This window comes from Malania oleifera, chromosome 8 (assembly GCF_029873635.1).
Source record: "Malania oleifera isolate guangnan ecotype guangnan chromosome 8, ASM2987363v1, whole genome shotgun sequence".
Lineage (NCBI taxonomy): Eukaryota > Viridiplantae > Streptophyta > Magnoliopsida > Santalales > Ximeniaceae > Malania > Malania oleifera.
This window is the reverse complement of record NC_080424.1, coordinates 109,020,229-109,047,398: the sequence shown is the minus strand read 5'-3', so window position 1 is coordinate 109,047,398 and position 27,170 is coordinate 109,020,229. Positions and strand designations below refer to the sequence as shown.

Genomic DNA, 27,170 nt, shown 5'->3' with positions numbered 1-27,170 from the left:
TGCTCTCTTATTTGCTTACTGATTCTTTATGACTATTTTGCTCTTTAATATTATCTCTGAGTGTATACCTGCTGATTTTTTTTTTTATCTCCTCTCCTTTTTTTTTTTCTTGTTATTGCCTTTCCTGAACCTCAATTTATAGGCTTAGGAATGCATTTAATTTTAAAACTACTACACATTATTAATGGCTAAATTCCTACCCGTCTATTTATTTTCTTTTTGTTCCTTGTGCAAGCATGCGGACTAGCAGAGTTCCAAGACATCTGCATTGATTTTAATTTTTGTTGTATTTTCAGCAATTGTATTCCTGTAACTCAAAATTCCTTTGCATTTTTGTGCTTTGTATTTTTATTTTTTATTTTTTTACTGTAATTATTGCAATACCAGTATTAAGAATGAAATTTGTCTTTTGTCAAATTGCCCCCAAACAAAATGGAATGTCTACATACATGATAATTTTTTAACTTGTTCCCATTAATTTCTCTTCTGGCAATTTTGATTCTCCTACTTAAATATAATTTTTAAGAAAAATATTTCTTCAATTCTTTTCTTAAATATGCACCTTTTCACGTTCTATTATAATAAAAAAAAAAAGTAAAAACATATATTTATATAAAATCAATGAACAAAACTTTTATTTTACTCATTATTAATATTTATTTTTCTTATTTTTAAACATATTACAACATGTTTTTATTTTCACTAATATTTATATAATATATATATAATAAAAAAATTTCCTTATTTTTCTTTCATTTCTCTTCTAAAAAGAAAAAAAAAAAAAAAATTTCCGGATTCAAGGGAATCTTTAGCGTTTAGAATTGAAGAAAAGCCTTTTGACATTTGAAATTCTTTCACGCTTCAATTACTTTGGGGATGCGCTATTGTCATTTCAAATCCGATGACACTTCACATTTGTTTTATTATATATTATATAACTTTTTAAGCATTAGTTTAATGCTATGCAACTTACATGTACTCTACTCATAATTAATTTTTCTTTTTTAAATCTAAAGTGCACTCCAAAAATAATTGTTCGTGGATTGCATTTAGGCAAGAATGACACTTCTCCGAACTCAATTTTATTTATATGCAAGCACTCACCAAATGAGATGAAATGTAAATACTTATAACATAACAGTTAAGAAGGGGAAAACAAGATCATTATTTTGATTGAGCAACATATCAATGTAGAGCATAGAATTCACGAATAAATAATTAGTCTTTACCCAATTAATCAAAGCCATCAATGACAAACACCTGCTCCGCGTTTGAGAATCTAAACTTCTAGCTTTAAATTTCAATTTATGGATTCTGATAAATGAAAAAAAAAAATGTAATGCATATGTCCAAACCCACATATTCAAATTCAAAACCTGAAATTTATACTTCCAAAAATGAACCTTGTTTCAGTCAATTTATGGATGGGGTGCACTTGTACAACCAAAGGCTTCTTGACAGGAGCTCTATACCTCACCAACACTGACACAGGCTTCTCAGACGAGCACTTTCAAAGATTTATTCTAAAACAATCCTCGTGCTGTGAAGCGTAAGCCTCACCCCAAAACTAATACATTGATATAATCTGATTAGTAAGGTGTTTTCTACAAGCGTGTATATGTACAATGGAATTATGGAAAGAATTTATTTACATGAGATTGAGAAAGGAAAGAATGTTATTATGGAAGGGATCTGAGAGGTGCTCAATAAGGTTCTGTAAAGGGCCTTTACCTGTCAAAGCCGCTTGGGCGTAAAAGCCTAACCAGGCAACCATGGCTAAGCGCCCATTTTTTATCTCCTTCACCTTCAAATCCTCGAAAGCTATGGGGTCTTTAGAGAGGTTCAGGGGATCAAAGAGTGCTCCTCCCGGATAATTAATATCGCCCGGCAAGTAGATTCCTAGAGGCTCCAATGCCTCAATCCCACAGTATCTTGCATACTCTGGCCCAACCTATTTTATACAAAAATGGAAAGAAAGGCTTTTAGAATGTAAATTTTGCAGCACAGAAACTGAATCAATCGTTCCATGTATGTAATTTCCTAGAGGCTTTAATGCCTCAAATCCCACGGTATCTTGCATACTCTGGCCCAACCTACTTTATACAAAATGGAAAAAAAAGGTTTCAGAACATAAATTTTGTAGCACAGGAACAGAATCAATCGTTCCATGTATGTAATTTGTGATTTTTCATCCTTTCAATATGAAGAATAACAACCTGTCTGCTTATGCATTTTTCAGCTTACTTTTAACATTTCTCATCAGAGGGGCAGATATTATCATGTAATAAACTTGATCTCATTCCCATGCACCATAAACACACTAACATAGTAGAAATACTGCATTATGGCTAGCTGATATTACTTCTGAATTCTTTGGACCTTGTGCACCAATGATTTTTCCACTACATTAACGAAGTAGGCATGGAGTGTTGAATGTGGCAAATCAATACAAAGGCAACCTGGACTCACTCAAAACTTCGGTTTTGCTCTCAAGGCTAATTAATGTTGTTGTGGCTTGCAACTGCCACATCCTCGTGAAGAAATAAGTTTGAAAGCAGACCAAGAGAACTAATGTGCTAGAACACACTTATACTTCAATAAAAAGTATGAACCAAGCCGAAAAAAGATGGACTACTTGAGCTTGGCTCAATCCATGTTCCAGGAGGTAGACCTAACACATCTCAATAACAGGTTCAGTGCGACTTAATTGGGTAACATAAAAAACCAAGTATGGACAGCACACCAAACTACTAGACTAGCACAACCTAGGGAGCTTCAACATCTCAATATGATAATTAGCTTGGCTCATTTGCAATGCACTGAAATGCCACTTCCTTTCTTTTATTGGTTTCAAGGGAAATAAATGAATAAAACAAAACACAAGGACTAGACCCATCCCTGGTACCTATTTCAAGGCACCAATGTCATCCAGACTGCGGAATCTTCTGGCTTGTGGACAAAAAATGGGAACTGATTGTAGCACAACACAAGCTCTAAAATGTGGTCCACTGGGATATGCTTATATAGATATAATAGTAAAGAATAAGTAATGATAGTTAGATATTTAAGAAAGGATTTTGAGGTACTCCTAAAACTAAAATAGATATTATTTGTTCAAGTAGATGAATAATTGTTGACCCCAAAGATTAATTTGGGTGCTAACAAAATTTAATTTTATTGTTTACTAAAATTGTTGCGTGTGCATATGGATGTGTTTTCAGCAATATCGCCATGCATTTTGTCTCTCTTTTGATGCAAGTTGCTCTCTCTCTCTCTCTCTCAATATTGGGTTATAATATCTTAAGCTATATGTTTAGTTGGCATTAATGTACGTGATCTTAGCTTATTAAAATTCTATTTTGTAAAGACACAGTTCACACATACACAATGAAGGAGCTCTTTCTGAAGAGTGAAGGCTAAGACTGCAAATATCAGTGCCTGCCAATTTATCCTTGACTAAATAATTGACAGTTCAGTTCAGTTTAAAAACAAATTTTGAGAAAATTGAAGCTGAATCGACCCTAGCGAAAGCACTCTTGCTTAACTAGTCAGTCTAAAATTACCACAGTTTAACACAAGAACACATATATAGCAATTGAATAAAAAGTAAGCGGAGAGCAAGAGTGCTTTAGCTAGTGCCGCATGGCCATTCACAACATTACGTTCTAACTCAGGGAAAAAATATTTACATTTTACAGCAGTGAGCAGTCATGTTATATTGTTTTACCTCCCTTGATGTACTCCAAACTGGCTTATGGTGAAAACTCAAATTCCCATTCATGGTGCGCATATGCAATATGTGCAACAAAAATTGAGGGTCCAGGCAAAAAATGGTTTGCATAAATGATTGATATACACTACAAATTTGGTTGAAATCTCAAATTATGAATTTGAGAAGTCATTTTAAATGGCAAAGAAGAATGATTGATATGCAAGGGAGTTCATCTTATTTGCAGGGAATTAAGGAATATCTTCAGAGACAGCAGCCACAAGAACAATATTTCCAGATAGAGTTGTTACCATCAGTAAAGCTTGGCATATAGCTATGACAACCACTCCTTGGCTTCCAGCTAAGTGGAGTCCTGGGATACCGAGGTAGTCCAGTGTATCTCCCTGGCAAAAATTAAAAAGTGGAAAAGATTGTTTGCTTAGATATAATAAACCTCATAATATTGTCCTTTTAAATTAATACACAACGTGCTGCAGAAATGAAAAGGAATGGTGAGTTTGGTACACAGATTATACAAAAAGGTAAAACGAGACCATTAACCTGTGGCATTCAATTGCAATTCACTGGTGTACCTAATTAAGAAAGTAGACTAAAATGCAATCGTAGGACCTGTCAATTAGAATTCATTTTGAGACAAAAATTGTAACCTACAACACAATTCTTAGCATTCTGTATTCTTATGGCAAGACAATAGATAATCAGGAAGAATCTCTACTTAACAAAATAGACTACAGTTTAATGGCTTGGACCATCAACCAGAAATCATCTCAGAGACACACAGTGCAACCTAAAAGCAACATCTACAGAAACAAACTGTAACATGTAAGTACACAATTCTTGGCCTAAGTTATTCTTATTTCAAGATAATGGGATAAGCAGGATGAAGCCTCCCATTTTTACATTACAAAAATAACGACGCTCGCATGCAATAACATGCCATTAAGCAGCCTACCTAAAGTTGCATTAAGGGAATACTTAACCTGGTTGAAAAATAATAAAATGCCCCATGCATCAAAACTTTTATTTTCACTGAAAAAATGGATAACAACTCATTGTAAGACTCAAAGGTGAGTTCTCTGCGTACGCGTCCACACACTATAAATACAGATATATGCTTGGATTTGCCAGTTTCTTTCATCTACAAGCAGAACTTTCTTTTATTTCTTATCTACGGTGTTAAGAGGTTATTTATGTCTTTTAATATTATTATTGTTAAGTGTGTTAGTATTAGTGAGAGTTAGTAAGGGTATTATTGTCATTAGAATGTATCTAATTTGCATTACAAATAGAGGGAGAGACCTATCTTCAAGTTTGGTCATTCTTTTTAATCAAAATCTTAACATGGTATCAGAGTGTGATCCAACTAAACCCTATTCCTCTCAGCTGTCGCTGGAAAAGCCATTCCCGCGGTGGCAGTGTTCATGTGTCCATTTGTGAGGCTATGCCAGTGCTATATCTGTTGGTGATCTGTTCACCTCGTCCGTGGTTGTGTCGATGCTTCACATAGTTTTTGATTGTCCCAATTAGTTTTGATTGTTCTTCTTGTTTGACATTGATGTGGTTGCTGATTTGTGAGTGTTGGGATGGAATCCATGAATCCCAAAAATTTGTTTCCTACATCGCTGCCACGGATAACAACAATGGTCTAAAGTTGTTCTGGTTTATTTAGCCGAATTAGGAAAATCTGACCACTTGCGCCAATCTGATCCATTTGATGAGAAGAAAAAAGAAGTGTGGTTTCAAGACAGAGTAGTTAAAGGCACGCCTCTAGGCGCAAGGCGCAGAGAGGCGAGAGGTGCAGCACCTCATCACAGGCGAGATGCAGAGACCTGTAAGAGTCACAGGGAGGCGCACTGATGTGCCAGGCGACATGAGTCGCGCCTGGAACTTTTCGAACCTGTTACATAAAGAAATAGCCAGAGCAAAACGAGCCCTAGCCCTTATTCTTCGACCCTTTGAAGCCCCACAACCCTTCGTGAGTTCGTCTTTGACCCTTCGCACCAGCAGGAGCCCTTCGCGAGTTCGTCAGGAGCTTCGTGAGTTCGTCGTCGACCCTTCGAACCAGCAGGAGCTTCGGCCACACTTCAAACCAGCAGGAGCCCTTCGCGAGTTTGTCAGGAGCTTCGTGAGTTTGTTGCCGACATTTCGAACCAGCAGGAGCTCTTTGCCAGCTCGTCTTTGAGCTTTCGTGAGTTCATCTGCTTCATCTTCTTCAAAGTTCGAACTTGTAAGTCTTCTTCTTCTTCATCTTCTTCTTCTGCAGCTCTGCTACTTCTTCTTCCTCTTCTTCTTCTGCAGCTCTGCTTCTTCTTCTTCTTCTTCTGCAGCTCAGCTTCTTCTTCTTCAGCTTCTTTTTCAGTTCATCAGTTCTTCTGAATTTAGCTACAGTTTTTGTAATTTGTTGGAAATGCAGCAAGTCTTCTTCTTCTCCTCCTTTTTTCTTCTTCTTCTTCAGTTCTTCTGCAGCTCTGCTTCTTCTTTTTCAGTTCTTCTTCTTCTTCAGTTTTTATTCTGCTTCATCGTTCTTTATCAGTTCTGCTGCCTGCTGCTTCTTCTAATATTACACGTAATTAATTATGTAGTTTAATGCAAGTTTATAACAGATATATAACATTTTTTTCACAATTTAGCTAGGGTTTTTTTAATTAGTTGGAAATGCAGCATACTAATGAAACTATACATTTTTCTTAAATATATTATACATTGCTTTTGCATTTAGGATATCAGGTCTTAAATCTTAAATGGATTCTAGAAGTGGAAACTCTGCCTCTGCAAAGAAAGATCCAGCATGGAAGTATGCACATTTGGATGATCAAAAAAATATAAATAATTTGACTTGCAATTTTTGTGGCAAAGTCACAAGGGGAGAAATTTTTCAGGCAAAACAACATATTGTTGGAGGATTTCAAAATGTAAAAGAATGCTGTAAGTGTCCTGCTTATGTACGTGAAGAGATTAGGGAGTATATGTTGAAGAAAGATACAGAGGAGGAGGAAAATGAGTTATTGCCTGACTTTGAAGACAGATAGTTATGGTGAAGATGAAGAGCATGAAGTTCAGGAAATTGACACTCGTGGCAAGAGAGTGCTTAGTGGTGGGAGTCAAAGTTCATACCAATCCACCTTGAAGAAACCAAAGCAGAAGGGGCTGATAAACTTGTTTTTTACTCCTGATCCAAAGAAAGCGATTCAAGCTAGAAAAAAGGGAAGATGAAGCAAACATCAATAAACGAGGCGTGCAAGAAAGAATTAAGAAAAAAGGCAATGACAGATTTTGCTAGGTGGATGTATGATGCTAGAATACCATTTAATGTTGTACGTTTAGACAGATTTGCAATGGCACTTGTATTGATTGGGCAATATGGTCCAAGAATAAAGCCGCATAGCTATCATGAAGTGAGAGTTCATTTCCTAAAGCAGGAAGTTAGTCAAAATAAAGAGTTGATGAAGGTCCATAAGGAGGAATGGGCAAAATATGGATGATCGATTATGTTTGATGGTTGGAGAGATTCGGTTGCTAATAAGGACATAATTAACTTCTTAGTGAACTCTCCAAGGGGATCAGTGTTCATTAAGTCTATTGATGCTTCAAATACTGTCAAGAATGCTGATAGAATGTAAAGATTATTTTGATGAGATGGTGGAGGAAATTGGAGAAACAAATGTGCTTCAAGTAGTAACTAATAATGCTTCAAACTATGTTGCAGCAGATGAGACTTATTTCTAGAACTACATTCTATAGTGTTTACTGTCTATATTTTTTAGTTTAATATTTTAAGGGTTTGACTCCTTGATTTTTGAACAAGGAGATTGTTGGAAGCAAAGAGGCCACACTTATATTGGACACCATGTGGTGCCCATTGCCTCGATTTAATATTGGAGGATATTGGGAAGATGCTTTCAATTCATACGACTTTGAAAAGGGCAAAATTTTTGAATGGTTATATTTATAACCACGTTGGTGTGGTGAACTTGATGAGACGGTTCACTGGAGGAAAGGAGTTACTAAGGCCCGCAGTTACAAGGTTTACAACTGCCTTCATCACTCTTCGTTCAATCTACCTTCAAAAGAACAACTTGAAGGAGATGTTTACTTTTGAAGATTGGACTACTACTAAATGGACAAAGGAGATAGCTGGCAAAAGAGCAGCTAGTATTGTTTTGATGCCTACCTTTTGGAGTACCATCGTCTATGCTCTTAAGTTGTCAGACCCAGTTGTCCATGAGACAAAGGAAGATTAAAGCACCAGATAAAGTGGCATTTTTACTACCTCTTTCTTTTTAAAATTATTTTTGCTATTTAGCTAGTAGGTATTCGTTTAAAATTTTTTTATAACAGCGCAATGGTGGATGTTATTTGGATCATCGGCTCCAAACTTGCAAAAGTTTGCTGTGAAAGAAATTGGAGCATATTCCAACATGTAAGTCATTAGTATATCGTGGGTTAAAGAATCATTATTTACTATATTACTTTAAACTTTTTGCAGCTTCATAGCAAAAGGAGAAATCGGCTATCCTAGCAACGCTTGAATGATTTGGTATTTGTGAAATATAATCGAACTCTAAGACGTCGATACAACAAGCGTGACACCATTGATCCCATCCTTCTAAAGGACATTGATGATAGTAATGAGTGGTAGATTGGTAGGATGCATGGCAATTCCAATGAGGATTATGAACTTGTGTTTGAAGATAATCTTTTGATTGGGGTTCTGCTGCTAGAGCTACTGGAGTAAATAACCCCCCACATCACACTAGATCAAGAACTAGTGCAAATGTGTCATCGTCGTCTAGAGGAAGAGCTTCGTCTAGCAGTGCTAGGGGCCAGACCACAATTTTGGAACTTGTAGATGAGGATGAGATCCAAGTGGATAGTGCAAAGGAGACAAAAGAGGAAAAAGATGTTGGAGAAAAAAATTCTAATGATGAAGCGAAAGATGAAGATATCTTGGCAGACTTAGTTGTGATGAGTGATGACTAATGATTGAGGAGGATTTTTAGATTTTATACTTCGAAATCTTTTATTGTACTCTTTTCTTTTGATGTTGAACTATGTTGAATTGTTGATGCTTTTGGCCTTCATCCTGGCAATTTCATTAAATTTCCAATTTTGTTATTGAATGTTTTGGCATTTTAAATTCTAATATTACTAGATATTCACATGTTCATATATCAATTACCCCAAATATGCATTTTACACCATTTTAATAATTGTGCACCTCGCCCCTCGGCTCACTTTGCGCCTCTGACTACTATGGTTCAAGAAGATGTCTTGATTGTTTCCCTCTTATGGAATTCGAAGGAGCCACAGATTGCAAGAATGTGTATGCGTCTAGATACGTGCAAGGAGATTTGGGATTATGTCAAACTTCTATACTTTAGTAACATTACACGTATACATGATTTATCCTAGAAGTATTTTTAGTTACAACAAGGATAACAAGGTATTGCAGATTATTTAGGAGAGATGAAGTGTATTCATGAGGAGCTTAACGTCATGCAACCAATAACTGTCGACGTTCATGAGATGCAAAAGCAAAGGGGAAGATAACAGTCCTTCATGTTCTAGCAGGCTTGAGACCTGAGTTTGAGGCAATCCGGTCCCAGATACTTACTAGTGCCGAGCTGCCATCGTTTGCTGCTATTTATTCTCGTGTCCTTCGTGTTTCCTTTAGCACGCATTTTCCCGCAGTTGCATATGACTCTAAGAGGGCAGTCTTTGCTACATAGGGTGATTCTAGTTCTCTACCACACAACCGCAAATGTTAACGAGGTGGTTTTAGTGGTCATGGTGGTAGAGACAAACGAGGTAAAGGTAATCCTCGCGGGTGCACTCATTGTGGACCGAGCAATCACACTATTGAGCAGTGTTGGGATCTCCACAATAGACCTTCACATGATGCCAATGTAGCCACCACGGACTTCACACCTTTGGGGGCAGCCAATACAGCCACCACCGACTAACGTACTGTATCCATGTCATAGGAAGATTATTCCAAGTTTCAATAGTATCAAGCGTTACAACAAGCTTCTCTTCCCATTGCATCCCTTGTCCAAACAAGTAATCCCATAGTATGTCTATTACCCAGTGCTTCTCGTCCTAGTCCTTGGGTTATAGACTCCATTGCCACTGATCATATCACAACCTAGCTTCTTCTCTACTCTTCAATATCTTGCAAATTTACCTTGTGTTACCCTTACTGATGGACACACCAAGTCGAGGGAATTGGAACTGTAAGTCCCACTTCTTCTCTTTCTCTTCCTTCAGTTTTGTATATTCCCAAATTTCCTTTCAATCTTATGTTTGTTAGAAAGATTACTAATTCCATGAATTGTTCAGTGACATTCTTCCTTGATTCTATTATTATTCAGGATTTGAAGACGACGAAGACAATTGGCAGAGGGAGTGAAGCTGGTGGACTCTATCACTTTGAGTCGCTATCTCCTTCTACCACCTGCACTGTTGCTGCCACACGTTTCCAAATTCATTATCGCCTTGGTCATCCTTCATTGGAAAAGTTAAAATGTCTTGTTCCTGGTTTGAGTTTTGTGTCTAGTCTTGATTGTAAGTCTTGTCAATTGGGAAAGCACCATCATGTCCCTTTCATTTCCCAAGCCAATAAATGGGCTGCAAGCCCTTTGTGTTAGTTCGTTCTAATGTTTGAGGTCCTAGCAGGGTTGTGTCCAATTTGGGTTTCTAGTACTTTGTAACCTTTGTGGATGATTATTTAGGAATGAATTGGTTATATTTAACAAAATATCATTCTCGGTCATTTCACATATTTTGTGCCTTTTGATATGAAATAAAGACTCAATTTGGTTTGTCAGTTTGAGTACTTCGAAGTGATAATGCTAAAGAGTATTTCAATGCACAAATCACTACTTATATGACTTAGTTTGGTCTCGTCAATCATCTTGTGCCCACACTCCTCAACCAAATAGGGTTGTAGAGAGGAAAAATAGACATATTCTTGAAATTGCTCACACCTTACTTTATCAAATGCATGTACCTAAAATGTTTTGGAGTGATGCTGCACTTACTGCTTGTTATCTAATCAACAAAATGCCATCATTTGTTCTAAGAGGTAAAATTCCCTACTCCATTCTTTTTCTTCACCTCTATTCTCTCTCCCTCCTTGTATATTTAAGCGTGTGTCCTTTGTTCATCAACTAACTCTTAGGGAGGATAAGTCGGATCCTCGTGTTATAAAATTTGTCTTTTTAAGCTACTCATATATATCGTTGTTATAGTCCTGTGTTGCATCACTTCTTTGTTTCTTTCGATGTTACCTTCTTTGAGTCTACACCTTCCTACACCCAATCCCCGAGTGCTTCTGAGCTTAATGAGTCTCTTCCTTTGCCTAATCTTCTAGATTTTACTTTGCAGTCCTTACCCAACCAACCATCTGAATCTCCATGTAGTTCAAGTCCTTCTAATCGTCTTAATCATCCTAATTTGTAAGTGTATTCACAATGGCCGCTCCAAGGAAGAGAGTCCCCTCTAGCTTCTACTACCGCATCTTTGGTTTTCTCATTTGATGATCATACTTCCTATGATGTTGATCCTCCTATAGCTGTTTGGAAAGGTGTTGACCTTATAGGTCATACCTGGTTTTGATAATGACAAATACTCTTGGTATTTGATGACTTTCAAATTTGTGTGCAGGATCATACTAAGCTCGATTATGTTGATGGCATGCGGTAACTTGAAGAAGAATGAAGACCCTGGCGTGTTTATCTGTTGTAATTTATATTTATATTCTTTTGGGTCTGTAATATCTATTTAAGTCAAGGTCTGTAATAATTGATGCATATCATGCATATAGGAACCATAAGCTCAAATGACCCTAGACAAGACTTCGGTCGACCGCCCGGTTTTTGGGATTAACTCAAAGACCTTAGAAAGACCCTAGGTCCCTACACTTTAATAGCACATGAAATCAGGACCTTAGCCCAAAAACCATGAGTTTTCGGGCGACCAAACTTGGCAAAGCTTATTTGCCTCAGTCGACCGAACCGTGGAAAGTTAGCATCATTGACCTAACTTCGAGGCGACCGAACTAGAATAAGCATATCTTCCTCAGTCGGCTGAACTCGTTTCTGACTTTTCCCCAACTGTTCGGGCGCCCTAACCTTCACGTGTAAAATACCCTCGGGCAACCGAAGGTTGTTGTTCGGGCTACCGAAATTATGTACAAGCGACCGAACCTCGAACGATTGGAAAATTGCCTAATTCAGCCAACCAAACCTTGACCCGAGCACCCGAACTTCGAAAATCACATTTTTCTATTGAGTCTGTTCGGGCGACCAAACCGTGGCTCAAGCCACCCAAAACTCTCGAGTTGGCAAATTTTTAACTGAGGTAATTTGGGGTTAAATGGGGTTAATTTTCTTGAACATAATTAAAACAAATTTTAAAATTACCCTTGAGTCCCCAACGGTTATAATTTACCCCTTCTTTATATATATACCCTCATTTGCAATAATTAGTATGTGATTAGGGATTTTAATTAGCAAAATTTCCTTTGAATTTTTTAGTGCCCTATTCCTTCATACAAACCCCATACACTCATATACGATCCTTCTTTTGAGAAATCAAAGCCTTGTAAGTGTTTATTTCATCATTCTATTGTGCTAAAAACCCTCGTTTGTGTATTGCATATTTATTTTTATTTGAGGGTTAAGCAAAGGAGTTTTCCCCTTGATTTTATTTGATAAATCTCTGGTTGGGAAAATTCTTAGAGCTAAGTGGGTCTTTGCATTATCATTGCAAGACTCATTAGGGCTTGTATTTTGTGTGTGCAAAAATATTTTTACAAATTCATATTTGAATCTCTCTTTGTGCTTTGATATTAAGAAAAACTATTTTTTGAGATATTCTAAATTTCCATTGACTTGAATCTTTGAAACCCTAAACCTTGATTGAGATTTATCTTTACTTAGTTTCAAAGATTAGCTTGTTAATACACTCTTGTGCTTGATTGAACATTGATATTAGATTGAGTATTATTGCACACGTATTGCACTAAGCTTTATAGTTCCTATATTATTGATGTGCATTAATTGATTGTAGTGGTACATATCTGCTTAGTGTAAGAAGCATTTGTTTGTACGCAAATTTTTATATCCTTTGTATTCTAGGCGTGAGCCTAAAGAGAGAGACTAGCCCTGTTGAATAGTCTCAGATTAGCTTAAACCCGGTTAGGAAAGTTGGGGTGCACCATCCTGGTAAGGTGCAGTTGTAGGTTGAGATCAACCCCGCTAATTGACCTGGTCATAAACGGTGTCGCTCCACCCATTAAGTGAGCATTAATGGAATCCTTGTGCAGGTGAGCCAAGGCGAGGACGTAGGCACAGTTGGCTGAACCCCAATAACATATCATGTGTGTACTTTATATTTTCGCAATTTATTTGCTGCACGTTTATGTTTTATTGTGAATGATTGGGTTTATAATTGCATAGACAGACCCTAGGTTGCACAATACTGCTGATCTGGTTTAACCTAGGAGGAAATATTTTTAAATACCCAATTCACCCCCCCCTGTTGTGAATACACCAAGGTCAACAAAAGGTAAACACACATGTGCTCAACATCCCATTTCCAACTATGTTTGTTACGACTCCTTATCACCCTCTTATTATTGTTTTGTTACTACTCTTATCATCTACTACTCTTCCCAAAGTTGTTTCGAAAACCTTAGCTTATTATGGGTGGAGGAATGCTATGGTTGAATAGATGAATGTTTTACATGACAATGGCAGTCGGGTTGGGACTTGGTACCTCTTCCTTCCAACAAGTTTGTGGCTGGTTGTCGTTGCGTTTACACTGTGAAAGTCAACCCTAATGGTTTTGCGGCTCGTCTTGTTGCTAAGGGATGTACTCAAGTGTATGGTCTATGTTGGCTTTTTGAGTCCGATCTCTATTTTAATGCTGACAAACCACCAGTATCTTATGTGTGCATTTAGTGTTTGAACAGGTTATCATTTCAGCACGAACATAAGATATCGCAAAATGGAAGCCAGCAAGGACATAAAGCTCACACAATCCTGGTGAATTCCATTGAAAATGAAGAGCAAGAGAAGAAGACATTTTGATTTTAATTTGTATTGTATTTATTTTTATTATTTGGTCTGTAATAATGCATACATCTTGCATGATATGTTTTGAATGCTTAGATGACCGTAGATTGACCTTAGGGACCCTTTGGTCGACCGACGCCAGGTTTTTGGCCTTAGATAGACCTTAGGTTCCCACACTTAAGTGTATAAAACCCTAACATAGTTCTCATATTATTAGGAAAATTTTAGTACAAAGAAAATGACCTTGGTAAAAATCAGTTGGCTTTCGGGCGACCGAACTTGGCAGTTCAAAATGCCTCGGGCAACCGAATTGCTGTCCGGTCAAAAGTTTGACTTGGTTCTAACGACCGAACCAAATTGAACTAAGCTTCCCCGGGCGACCAAACTCATATCAGGTACCTTTTCACCAACCCGGGCACCCGAACCCCACGAACAAATATGCCTCGAGCGACCGAACTTGCTGGTTCGGTTAACCGAACTTAGCTTCGGGCACCCGAACCGCAGACAGAAAATTTCTATCTTTTGTTTAGCCAACCGACCCTGTCTTCGGGCACCCAAACCTTTAAAAATTGAATTTCTGACTAAGTCTATTCGGGCACCCGAACCTCAGACCGAGCACCCGAATCTCGCAGGTTAAAATTATTTTTACCAAAGTAAATTGGGGTTAAAACCGAGTTAATTTCTTAAACTCATTTAAAATATTTTTAATAATTCCCAGCGTGTCCCCAACGGTCAAAATTTCCCTAAGTTTATATATACCCCTTCATAAGCCAAGATTAGTAACTTTGATTAGCCCATTTTCTCTCTAACTTTTATCCTAATCAAAGTTCCCCCAAAACTTGTTGTTATTGCAAAATCTTTTATGGAGTTATATTTTATGCTCTCCATTCTCTTCCACTCATTATTTTGAAAAACTTTTTAAAGAGAACATTTTAATTTGGGCATTCATTTTGATTTGCACATATAATTTTTAAATGCTTGTATTTTGTTTTGTTGTGCAAAGTCATTTGAAACTAAAACCCTAGGTTCTCCGGTTCGTCCTTGAAAAATATTATTTGGAGAAAATCTTTTGTAGGGTTTAAATCTTTGAAGCTCTTTATTGCATACATTCTTTTCAAAGATTGCAAAATATTATTTAGATAAGTACCCTTACTCTATTGAGCATTATTGCATATCATATTAGAGTGCATTTATTTAAGCTTAAACGTATACATCTTAACTTATATTTTCAGAAGCATTTTCATGTATAAAAATATTTTCCATGTACTGGTTGGGTTTAGCCTGTCAATTGAACTGGAGAGTCTCAGCCCCGTAAGTGAAACTAGTTCAGCTCAACCTAATAATTGAGCTTGGTTTTCCTCGCCCCGTAAGGAGAGGATGTAAAAGACTTTTGCTCCGTCCGGTTAAGTGAGCAGATTAAGTGGAATCCTTGAGGGGTATGCTCAAGGCGGGGACGTAGGCTGATTTTGGCTGAACCTCAATAACAAATCTTGTGTCTCTCTCTACCTATCTCATTTCAATTACTGCACTTTAAATTCAATATGTGTATGCCGATTTATTTACTATCATATTTAGTTGCATGCACACATTTACATTGAATGAGATACATGTGCATGCATGAACTAATAGCTTAATCATTTTACATACATGCGTTTTATATTAAATGGGATATGATATGTGGTAAATCGACATAATTGTTTAAATTAGCGAAAAATGATTTAAAGCCCAATTCACCCCCCCTCTTGGGATTACACCAATTTCAATAGTCTAGATTGTTCCGATACTTTTTCTCTGGTTGCCAAACTTACATCAGTACGTCTGTTCATCTCCTTGGCCACTACTTGTCACTGGCCTCTACATCAGTTAGATGTGAAGAATGCCTTCTTGCACAATGACCTCGAGAAGGAGATTTATATGGAGCAACCACCTGGGTTTGTTGCTCAGGAGGAGTCAGGCTTAGTGTGTCGGATCAAGTAGGCTCTATATGGTTTAAAACAATCTCCCAGAGCATGGTTTGATCGTTTCAGTACTATAGTACTTGATTTGGCCTTTATGGTGTGTAGTGTATCATTCCGTATTTTATCATCATACTTAATCGAAGGGATCCTTCTTGTTGTTAATGTGGATGATATTGTTATTACAGGTGATAATGATAAAGGTATTCAGAGTCTAAAACTTTTTGTACAGACTAAATTTCAAACCAAATATTTGGGACTATTGAAATACTTCTTGGGTTTAAAAGTATCTAGATCTCGTATGGGAATTGTTTTGTCACAAAGGAAGTATGTTCTTGATCTGTTGGATGAAATTGGATCGTTGGGATCTAAATCGGTTGATACACCCATGGATCCTAACAGCAAGTTAGTGTCGAATATGGATGATTTGCTACCTAATCTTGGACAATATCGGAGACTTGTTGGAAAGTTGAATTATCTCACAGTCACTCGACTGAATATATCTTTTGCAACAAGTGTTATGAGTCAATTTCTAGATCCTCCGAGGACAAGTCATTGGGGCGCAGTAATTCGCATCTTGAGATACCTCAAAGATGCCCTCGGGAGAGGTCTTTTATATCGTGATTAGGGTCATACTTATATCCCTAGATATACAGAAGCAGATTGGGCTGGGTTGCCTTCCAAATGGAGATCCACAACCGGTTACTATATCTTGGTTGGTGGTAATTTGGTTTCTTAGAAGAGTAAGAAACAAATTGTGGTGACCAGGTCAAGTGCTGAATCAAAATATAGAGTTATGGCTCACACTACTTGTGAACTTGTCTAATTGAAGAACATGTTGGAAGAATTGCATATTTCTCATTCTTAGCCTATTAAGTTGATGTGTGACCCTCCAACTTAGTCTTTCATGAGTGGACGAAGCACATTGAAGTTAATTGCCACTTTGTTTGAGAAGAACTTGTGCAGAAGCTCATTGCTGCTGCTTATGTGAGCATGATATGCAGCTTGCTGATTTGTTTACCAGAGCATTGTGGAGTGCTCGTGTTAAATTTATTTGTAACAAGATAGGAGCATATGACATTTATGCTCCAGCTTAAGGGGGAGGTTATTTATGTCTCTCGGTATTATTATTATTAAGTGTGTTAGTATATAATTAATGTGAGTTAATACAAGTATTATTGTCATTAGAATGTATTTAATTTGTATTATAAATAGAGAGAGAGAGAGACCAATCTTCAAGTTAGGTCATTCATTTTGATCAAAATCTTAACAGTATTCCAAAAATAGTAAAGTTCATTACAGAAACACTTGCGCCTTTTCCCATTTAATAGAAGCCATGAATGGGCTTGCATACTTTTTTTTTCTTTTTTGTGCGGTTTTTTTTGGGGGGGGGGGGTGTTAAGAATAAGTTGATCCACTTGCTTCTAAAAAAGAACCGGTAATTCCAAGCAGGTGCTGCAAAGATTCCTATTCCATTCAGGTTTCTTGAAAGTAATATATTTGTATATAAAACCCACATTAGAGAACAGAGACTAGTGACACAAATATTGCACCAAATTTCCAGCGTAGAGAATAAATTTTTTTTATATGTTAGAAAGATGCTAACCTGAATAAAGTAGATATGGTGTGTCGAGAAAGACAAACCTTGAGCTTGGAATAGCCAACTCGCCACCAGACAGGTTCAGCAAAGTGAAAAGCTCCCAATAGGTCTAATAATTCTGGAATCAAAGCACCAAGGGCCGCAAGCATAGCCCAGCGAGCATGCAGTATTTCAAAGCTGTGAACTCAACTAAAAGATAATAAATCGGCCATCAAGAGGCATTAAACTAGAAATAACTTGTAATCATTTCTTTTTTAGTTGGCCATAATATACACATAATACAACAGATCACTGAAGTCAAAATACACACAATGAAACATTATGCAACGTTGAGTCATCACTATATCCACAGAGTGATGATGGAAAAAGGTCCCTTGCGCCCAGAACAATTGCACAATTGCTAATTATTGACCCAAAGTGCTGGAATCTAGAAATGCCATAGTTGGAAAGAGATAGCGTGTGACTTAAGTCAACCATAAGAAACTAGCACCAGAAATCCTATTATGCAGCCCATGAATTCTACATCTGCATTTTTAGCTCACAATCAAGTGTCTTTACTAATATATTCATATTTCACAATATAAAAATGCTGCTCTTACATATCTGTTTATGAAACATCAACCACTGTTTCACCTGCAAAGATTATAATATAGGGGTATAACTTTTCCAAGGATTGATAGAATAAGGAAAAGTAACGTACTTGAAATATTTCTGGAAAGCCACAGGATCCCTACTGAAACCCACAATATCAAATCCATAATCTCCAGGTAAATCGCCAGTGAGATATGCAGGATAATCATATGGTATTGAACCAAGCCAACGAGGACGCTTTTCTCCATACCACAAACTGTATGTCCAGAAAATATGCAAAAAACCAAGTAAATAATTGAATTACATACTAAACAGAAGAGTCTAAACTGCTACCAATGCCTACCCTTTAACTGACTCAGTTGTGCTCGTGCGCGTGTGTGTGTATTTGCTTGCGCATGCTTGTGTTTTCTCACGGGCATTCCTAATCCAACATTCCTCAAAACGTTCCTAATCTTTCACTTCCTGAATGGAATGATTTTATTTGCCATTAACTCCAAGGCGCAGGATGAAGTCTACACACCGTGCCAATACCTGTGAGAAGAAGGCCCACAGGCCAGAACCCTCAAGCATGGGACTGCAATTTTATATTTCCATTAATTTTTGGGGGGGAATGAGGGTTTAGAAAACAATGAAGCATTATTTTTAAAAACAATAATAATAATTTTGGATGTTTGAGATGGATTTTTTTAAAAGAATGACTTTTTTGCAAATAAAACCAAACTTAAGTCACCATCTCAATGTTTTTTTGGAACGAGAAAACCTAAACAAATAATTAATCCTAACACCCTAAGGTGCATGACCCCATGATCTAAAAAGTTTAGGTGCCAGGACTACCTACCTTGCCTGTCCTAGAGCAGTCTCTATATTCAAAATGTAGCTCATGGATCTTTTGCACAAGAAATCAAATCAAAAGTAGTTGTTTCTAAGATGATCAAACCAATCGATATCGAGCTCACTTCCTGAACAGCACGATTTTATTTGCCATGACACCTTGCCATTGGATCAAATTTATAGGCTGCCCCAATACTTGTGAGAACAGGGCTCAAGGGCCTGACGTCAAGCATGGGACTACCATTTTCTATTTTATTGCTTTTTGGGGGCTCTGAAAAACAATGGAAATCAATTAAAAAACTAATCTTGGAACTATGGCATGGGTTTTTTTAAATAGATTTTACCAAATGATCATTGAAATATTCATGGATCAACAAATCAAACCACTCAAGATAAGGAAATATGCATGAACATGGATTAATTTACTTATGCTCATATAAATATAGATGGATCAAACAACTTGTGAGAACAAACTATTCAAAAAAAAAAGCATGAACACAAACACGAAGTAAGCACATGAATATTATTTTTATCAGTATAAGGACTTTATTAAAAGGCCATCAAGGGGATGCATCCCCAGATTCCACACAGTCATCCTTCCTGTAGGATGTCACAAAAATCTAAAATTACATTATGGTCATTCACTACAATCCTACTAAGCCAACTTGAAGGAAAGTAAGTAGCAATCATGGACCTTCAAGTTGGTGTTATTCATCCAAGCAATTTTGTATGGTTCGGGATGAGGCTCAACTTCAAAACTTAACTTCTTCACAGCTTCATCAAAAACCAACCAAAATACAAAGAGGTCTTTGGCATATCACTTGAGTTTGAACGATGTTGGTCCGCCTCCAATCCTTTGTCTCTTTCACCTCGTGGGAAGAGAGCATATGTCGAAGCACTAAACAAGTTTTCAAATTGCCATCATCATCTAAGTCATTTAGAATTTCTTTTTCAGCTTCGATTACTTGAGTATCATCATCTTCTTCTTCTTCTTCTTTTTCTGCAACAACCATGAATTAGTTAGAACATTGTGCAGCTCGATGTCCAAAACCTTGACATTTAAAGCATTTGAGTGATGGTTGGCACTTAGAAGTTGTTACGAAATGCTCAAGAGTCTTCCAAGAGGTATTAGTATGAGCACCTTTACCCAATTGCTCAACTGTCTTCTCTCATACAACTCCACTAGTACTCTTCTCAAACCGAAGGGCTAATGTCGCTCTAAGAACATTGCGTTGCATGTCCTCCTCAATCTGAGTGGCAACCTGTATTGCATCCCCAACTATAATGAGACAATATGCAGCAAGTTTGGAGGTAACAGCTGGCTTCGACCATTTTTTTGTACAAAGCAATCATAATGTCCTCTTTCCATTCTATATTGGCATGAGTAGCCAAATGATAGAATTTACTAGTGTACTCCATCACTGTCTTCTCTTCTTGCTTCAAATCAAAAAGCTAGAGATGAATACGCTGCTAATAATTGGTAGGCACAAAATGCTCCTGTATGGCTCACTTCATCTCATCCCATGTTGTAATCTCACCAAATATTCTTCTTCTAAAGATTTCCCTTCGTTTGATCCACCAAATTCAAGCACTTCCCTTCCATTTTGATCCAGCGAAGTACAACTTTCTAGCATCATTCATGTCATACCATCAAAATAGTACTCTAAAGAATACACCCAGTCATCAAATTTATCAAGAGAACCATCATCAATAAAATATGAGACTTCTAGTCTAATTCCTTGAATCAAATGATAATTTCGGCATTCACACAACTCAAAAGCATGAGGCACAGCAGCTATTCCACCATCTTGTTTGGCAGGAAATTCAATGGGCCTTTTACCAAAGCTGCAACTTCGGTTGTTAGCTTATTCAAAGCACTAGTAATAGTCTCCAAAGCATTTTCCATGTTTGTACCCTACCAAATAACAACTCCACCTTTGCAGACGATTCAACATTGGTCACCACGATGCAATTATATGATAAAAATCAAAACTTCACTTTCAATTATTTAAGAAAAATCTTCAAGTCACCTTTAATCTTGAGTATCACGCAAAAATAAATTCACTAGTAGAAGTCACAAATGCAGCAATTAAACCTAATTTTTTATGCTGGCAGCGACAATTTTTGCTTCTCATAGCAAATTATCACACGTACTTGCACAATTTCAAGTTGGGAACCAAAATATCATGCTGCAAATCAAAATATCAGGAGAAAACACCAATTTTTCATAGCTGGAACCAATTTGTCGCAGTTCTGGCAAAAGGAGAGGAGTCTGGCAGAATCCCACTTGCAGTTGCCAGTAGAGAGGCTCCGGCAATGAAAATTTGGTTGAGGCGAGATCAGGGGATGAGGAGTTTAGTGGTGGTGGCAGTGTGTTAAGAAAAGTTAGGGATCAAGGAGGGGTGACAGCTGGAATTCTTTTGGCTGGCACATGAGGATGTTCCAGTGACCGGAACGCGATGAAATTGTAGGGGAAGGAGCGTCAGGGTGTTCTATGTTTGATGGTGTGGGTGGTGTTGCAGGATGGTTGCTGGAGAGTGGTGTTCAAACTTCAAACAAATGGGGACACAGCTGGAATTACTGAAGAAGTTCAGAAACTGCAGAACTGCTTTTTGGTTTTTTTATTTGCTACTGAAATTCAGAGAGAGATAGAGAGGATTAAGAAACTGAAGGAGAGAAAAGAAGAAGATGGGAGATTGGAGGAGTTGCTGGACAGAAACTGCCAAGAGACAGCAACAGAATTCATAAATCAGAGAGTTAAGAGAATTATGGGAGAGAATTAAGAGAAGAAGAAATAGAGAAGGAGAAGAGAAACAGAGAAGAAGAAGAGGGCAGAATGCTGCTGGGCAGCAGGGGATTATGGACAGAACAGGAGATCAGAACAGAGAAAAGAAAGAAGAATATATAAGAGAAGGAAGAAGAAAAGAAGATGCGAAGTTGAGGAAGAATGGGCGGACTTGAATGGAAGAATGGAGATCGTGGTTGGGCTTCGATACCAAATGATGGAGGGGCAGCATCAGGGTTCTGCAGCCATGGAGAAATTAGAAGAGAAGGAGGGGGAAGGGAGGAGAGAGAAGATACCAGGGGGGAACTCACATTCACTTCAAGTCAAATTCATCAACAACTGCCTACATCATGGCTTTCACACACTATTTATAAGAAAGCCCCTAAAAACATGAAGTTACACACATACCCCTAAAAACTACATTGCATCATAAACATACCCCTAGAATACACAACTAATACAAACAAGCCACCAACATACATAATCCTAATACAAGCAAACTACACACACATACTTAAACAACTAACTAAATAAGCACATTTGGGTTTCAAACCCAATAAACCATTCACCTTATTCTTTGACAAAGGTCTCCTAATTGGGTCAAAATGATCCATCCAAATACCCGTTTCTCGTCCTACATCACTGTGTTATAGCCTACAGGTTTTAGGATATACATGAAATGCAATTTCAGCCATATAAGGAGGATATTGAAGAAAAGACTAAACTAGATAATTAAGAAATCAACAACACTAGTAGATTCATTACCTTGGATATATCATGCAAGCGGAGTAAGAAATTGAAGAGGATGTAGTACAAAGTAGGTTGGGTAAAATAGAGTGCTTTGGGCGTAAGTTCTATAAGACAACTATACGACCAACCATACTATATGAATGAAAATACTAGACAACTAAGAAACGACGTATTCAAAAAGTAAAAGTGGCCGAAATGTGCATGCTATGGTGGATGAGTGGTATAACATTAAAGGATAAATTAAGGAATGAACATATTCGCAACAAGTAAAGCATAGCACTGGTAGAAGATAAGATAAGGAAGGGCTGGTGTAGATGGTTTGAGCATTTGGAACACAGGTCAAGTAATGCACCAGTGAGAACAAGCAAGCTAATTATTGTTAATGGTACTAGAAGAGAGAGGGGCAAACCTAAAATAACTTGGAGTGAGGTAGTGAGAAAGGATTTAACAACTCTTAAGTTAGACAAAGGAAATACTCTTGATTTAGTGAATTGGCATAAAGGTATCATATAGCCGACCCAACTTAGTGGGACTTAAGGCTTGTTATAGTTGTTGTTGTTGTCATTGTTGTTGTTTGTATATATCACTAACAAACTTTAACACAATTTGCCAACAATTATCAATCTATTCATGCAAAATCACAAAACTTGACTCCCAATTTCTCAAGAACTATCTTCACTAACTCAAACAATCAACTTTCTATCAATACTCTTCGAAAAATTTGCAGGTTATTTTTGAAAAAATTCAAAATGTTGCAGCTGGAAGCAATTCTCATGCGATTTAGGAAGTTGCATAAGTGGGAAAAAATTTCCCACGCACACATCGCCAGCAAGTGGGACGTATGAGTTGCTAGCAATGACTTTCCCAAGATAGTAGAGAAGGTATATCAGAAGGTGGCGATAGCAGTGGTGGTGGTGGTGGTGGTGTGATGAGAAAAATAAAAGAAATAAGGGATTTAAGAGGGGCAACAGCCGAAGATTATTTCTCCGGGCGAAAGAAGCCACATACGTAGTTGAATGGCAATGAAATTTGGTGAAAGGGCTGATAAAAAATGTCTGTTTTGGAATGGTAGTGATGATCTAGCAAAATGATACTTGAAAAGTAGGATACGTAATTGAGAGCAACAGCCTTTTCGGGTTAGTTTCTAGCAACGAATAATGCGAATGTAGATTACAAGAAAGAAAGAAAAGTTGAACGAGGGAAAAAGGGAGAAGATAAAATGGAGAAAAAAAAAAGTTGCTTTAAGGACCCTACAAAAGTTTGATTGCTGCAAATGGAAAAAAGGGGGTAGGGGCTTGAATTTAGGAAAAAAAAAAGAGGAAGAAGAATGATTTTAAGGAAATGGGGGGATTGAAAATGAAAGAATAGAGATCGTGGCTTCCCAATGATACCAAATAATGAAGTAGCAGCTCCAGAAATTACAGCCAAGAGAGAATTTGGGAGACAGAGAGTAGAGGTGAGGAGAGGGAAAGAGAAGAAAGAAAGAAAAGAAGGAATGGGATACAACTGGGGGAAGGAGGGGAAGCGCTTTCACTTTCAATTCAAATTCATCAAAAACTAAATCCTATATGGCTTTCAAATCTTATGTATAAGAAAGCCTAAAATACAGGAAATTACAAATATGCCCTCAAAGATACATGAAATTACAAATCCACCCCTATAACACATATATATTACAAATGAACCCCCAAATATACATAAGCCTACAACAGATAAACTAATCCTACCTAGGAATAAGACCCAACAATACCTTGACCTTAGTCTTTGAAATTGGTTTCCCAATTTGGTCAAAATGATCAATTCAAATACCCGCTTCCTGTCCTACATCAGGTATCACAAGCCACGCTTTTTCACAACACTATGCTTGCCTATGACAATTTGTCTAGTGTGCATGGGATGTGTAACCATGTAAATACTAGTGTAAGTTTTATTCTTTGACTAGGATAATGCCTTAATGAAAATGGTGAGTAAGACTCCTCAGTCACTGATGTTTCCTAGTGATAGAGTGAGAATAGTATAGAAAAAGTCTTTGGGGGTGGGTGAATGTTCATCAGTCATTGTAAAACTCACTAGGTAAATGTGCTTAACCTACTTGCCTCCCTTACTAAACTATGGGGTCATGAATAAATAGCATTGCCTTACAATTTACCGCATGACTCTAGTTTACTTTCATGCTTCCTCTTCATTTGCATTCGATGGTTGTGAATTGGTGAAACAGCAGTTTACTTTACTGATTAAGCGAGAATGCTACAACTAGTGTCCCATGGTCCTTCACAATACGTGAAGAGTTAGGCCCTTGATATCAAGGTGTGCGTAAGACATTCATAATGAAACACAAATTTCTAAATGCAAATAGGAAACTACTTTGATTAAAACAATGTTGTCATAAATAGAACATCAAGGTCTAAATAATCCTCTTTGAAACAAAATTGACCAATCACCAGAAACTTTCGAGTGTGGGAATCCCCTTTGACACGAATTTAGACTTCTAAACGACTTGGCCATCTCTAAAGTTACGGGGAAACTAACTTCTATTTATTGAGAAATATTTAAAGGCCCTCGGTACAAGCTCCAAAACACAATTTGCCAACGGAAATATACCAAAAACTATGAAAAACAAGTTTTCAAGTGTTCTATAACGTTTCAATAGTCTACTAATTATATCGGATTTCTGCAAATTTTCTCATACTTCTTAACATATTTGGACAATATTTTCTTACTAAGTCCTCAAGCCATTGTAAAACCATCTATTTCACATATCATAAATTGCTTTAGGATTCTGGTGGTCTATTAAATACATTCTTGTTACAGTATCATACCCTTGCCCTAGAGTAAGTGTAAAAACACATAACCACTCCATCATTTCAATCACATAATTAAAAAGAACATTTTCTCGGATAATTGAACAAAACGATTAATCCAAGAAATCTCCACCTTATATTCCATCAAATCATGACAATGACTCACCTTCCCCTATTTCCAAAATGCCCCACCATGTTGAGCACTCCAAAACTCATGTTTCCTTCAATTCTATGTATGAGCTTTGCAAGATAAACATAAATCAGAACCTTGGTGGCTTCAACTTTAAACTATAATCCTGTATAATAGGCATAACTAGTGCTAATAATAGCTCATTACAATCACTAGAACCCAAAAAAATTAATGGGTTGAAGTGTGCTCACGAAGTGTCATTGATGGCACTTCAACAAGGGGGAAGCATCCATGTCCAACTGAATTGGGTACCAACATTCCTCCAAAACCACCTAAACACTTCTCGTACACTTCTTAGATATGTTGGGCTTATTTATATGTCTAGACACACTTTGAATACCACAAAGCTGAAGCATTCTGATGCTTACAATACACAACGAGTATTAGTACAAGGAAAAATAAAAAAATTAGGGGCCTTGTGTAATATTATCAAATTTTAAGAAATTTTTAATATTATATATATGTATGATTTTTTATCTCACTGTTGGACGAATCATGTCGTACACCCTTGTCCATGTCTGTCCCCCATAGCTACTCATAGTTCAGCTCAATTGTCAGGCCATAGCTGAACATGCTGGTTTTCACTACTTAAAACACCCCACATGCTTGCATGCATCTTTAAAATACACACACTTACACGCAGAAGCGTAGTTTTCTTATTGTTTCTTTGGGTTTCACCAAATGGCTATTCTTCTTTGACGGATGTGCAAATGGACTGGAGCTACTGTCAGTTAATTATCATTAACTTCTTTTCTGGATCTTTGAGTGTGTTTTATAATCTGCTAGTGGAGGATGCCTCATTCACCCTTTTCTCTCATAATATAATTATCAATTAATCTAAAAAACATGCATATGCCCAAATGCAGACAGTTTCTCAGTGCATTGTATTTCTTTCTACCGAAATTGTTTCTGGTCCATATGGCATGCTGCTCATGGAAGCTAGAGGCGTAATATCAGAAAGAATGAAGGACGTCTCCCTATTGCCTCAGCAGTAAGCACAATTAAAAAGCCAAGAGCCCAAATTCAGCTCCTAGGTGATGAGACAGATATAGGATTGATTACCTATCTTTTCTTGCCTTTTCGGCTAAGGCCTTGAACTTAGAAGAATTCTCAACCGCAACCTTCTTTCTCTCCTCCATTCTCCTCTGAAGCGACTCTCCCAGGGGGCTATTAGCTATGGCTTTCACGGCTGTGAAAGGAATCGAAGACAACACTAAAACACCAGCAAGCTTCAACAGAAATGCGCGATATTAATTTTGGATAAAAGTTTTACAAAATCGAACTGATTTTTAACAATTTAATCAATGCAAAGCATTAAATTGCAGACGGAGAAGAAAAAACATGAAACCCAAAGAAGCTTTCCGATGCGGACCTTTTTCCGGAAACCACTCACAACGCTAACGCACCAGCAAGCTTCATCGGGAATGCGTGATAATAATTTTATTGAAAGTTTTTCTAACTTGAAATCTCCTTTATGAAATCAAACGCTTTAAAACACCGGAAACCCAAAAAAAAAACGGATGATAAAACCCTGAATGTTTCAGACCTCTTGCCAGGAAGCTCTGAAGCGTGCATACCGCTTCCGGTGATTGGATTTTACATACGTAATTCGAGATTTAGAACCAAAGAGGTTGGAGCGGAATCTGCCAAGATGGCATGTATAGAAAGGAGATGACGAACAGATTGTCACCGTCGAATGAGGCGAAGCCCGTGGCTGCAGCAGAGCCATGGCCAAGGGCGTTAGAGCCTAAAGGTCCCGAAATGTTAATATGATCTTCAGAGCTGAGTTTTCTTCTTTCTTTCTCTTCGTATTCATTTCTCTTTTTTTTGCTTTTTTCTTTTTTTTTTTGGCTTTTAC

At 37.3% G+C, this 27,170-nt stretch overlaps 1 protein-coding gene across 2 annotated transcripts; it reads right to left on the bottom strand.

Moving 5' to 3' along the window:
• Positions 1–1,362: 1,362 nt before the first annotated feature.
• LOC131162977 (chlorophyll a-b binding protein 7, chloroplastic) lies at positions 1,363–27,170 on the bottom strand. 2 transcript variants are annotated; one of them, XM_058119629.1, is made up of 7 exons: positions 26,859–27,133; positions 26,375–26,541; positions 18,065–18,211; positions 17,409–17,541; positions 4,021–4,113; positions 1,732–1,951; positions 1,363–1,567 (listed from the first exon to the last, which is right to left on the bottom strand). In XM_058119629.1, exons 1-7 carry the CDS (start codon positions 27,039–27,041, stop codon positions 1,557–1,559), a joined length of 954 nt encoding a protein of 317 aa, XP_057975612.1. In that variant the 5' UTR covers positions 27,042–27,133; the 3' UTR covers positions 1,363–1,556. The 2 variants fall into 2 exon arrangements, with proteins under 2 accessions (XP_057975612.1, XP_057975611.1); XM_058119628.1 differs by having other exon boundaries at positions 1,518–1,951; positions 26,859–27,170.

Coding starts and splice junctions, on each gene's coding strand:
- LOC131162977 (XM_058119628.1), bottom strand. CDS start 27,041: ATGGCTCTGCTGCAGCCACGGGCTTCGCCTCATTCGACGGTGACAATC. Junction 18,212..26,374: donor GAAAAGGCAAGAAAAGATAG/GTAATCAATCCT, acceptor CTGGACATACAG/TTTGTGGTATGGAGAAAAGC. Junction 17,542..18,064: donor GCTTTCCAGAAATATTTCAA/GTACGTTACTTT, acceptor TTGAGTTCACAG/CTTTGAAATACTGCATGCTC.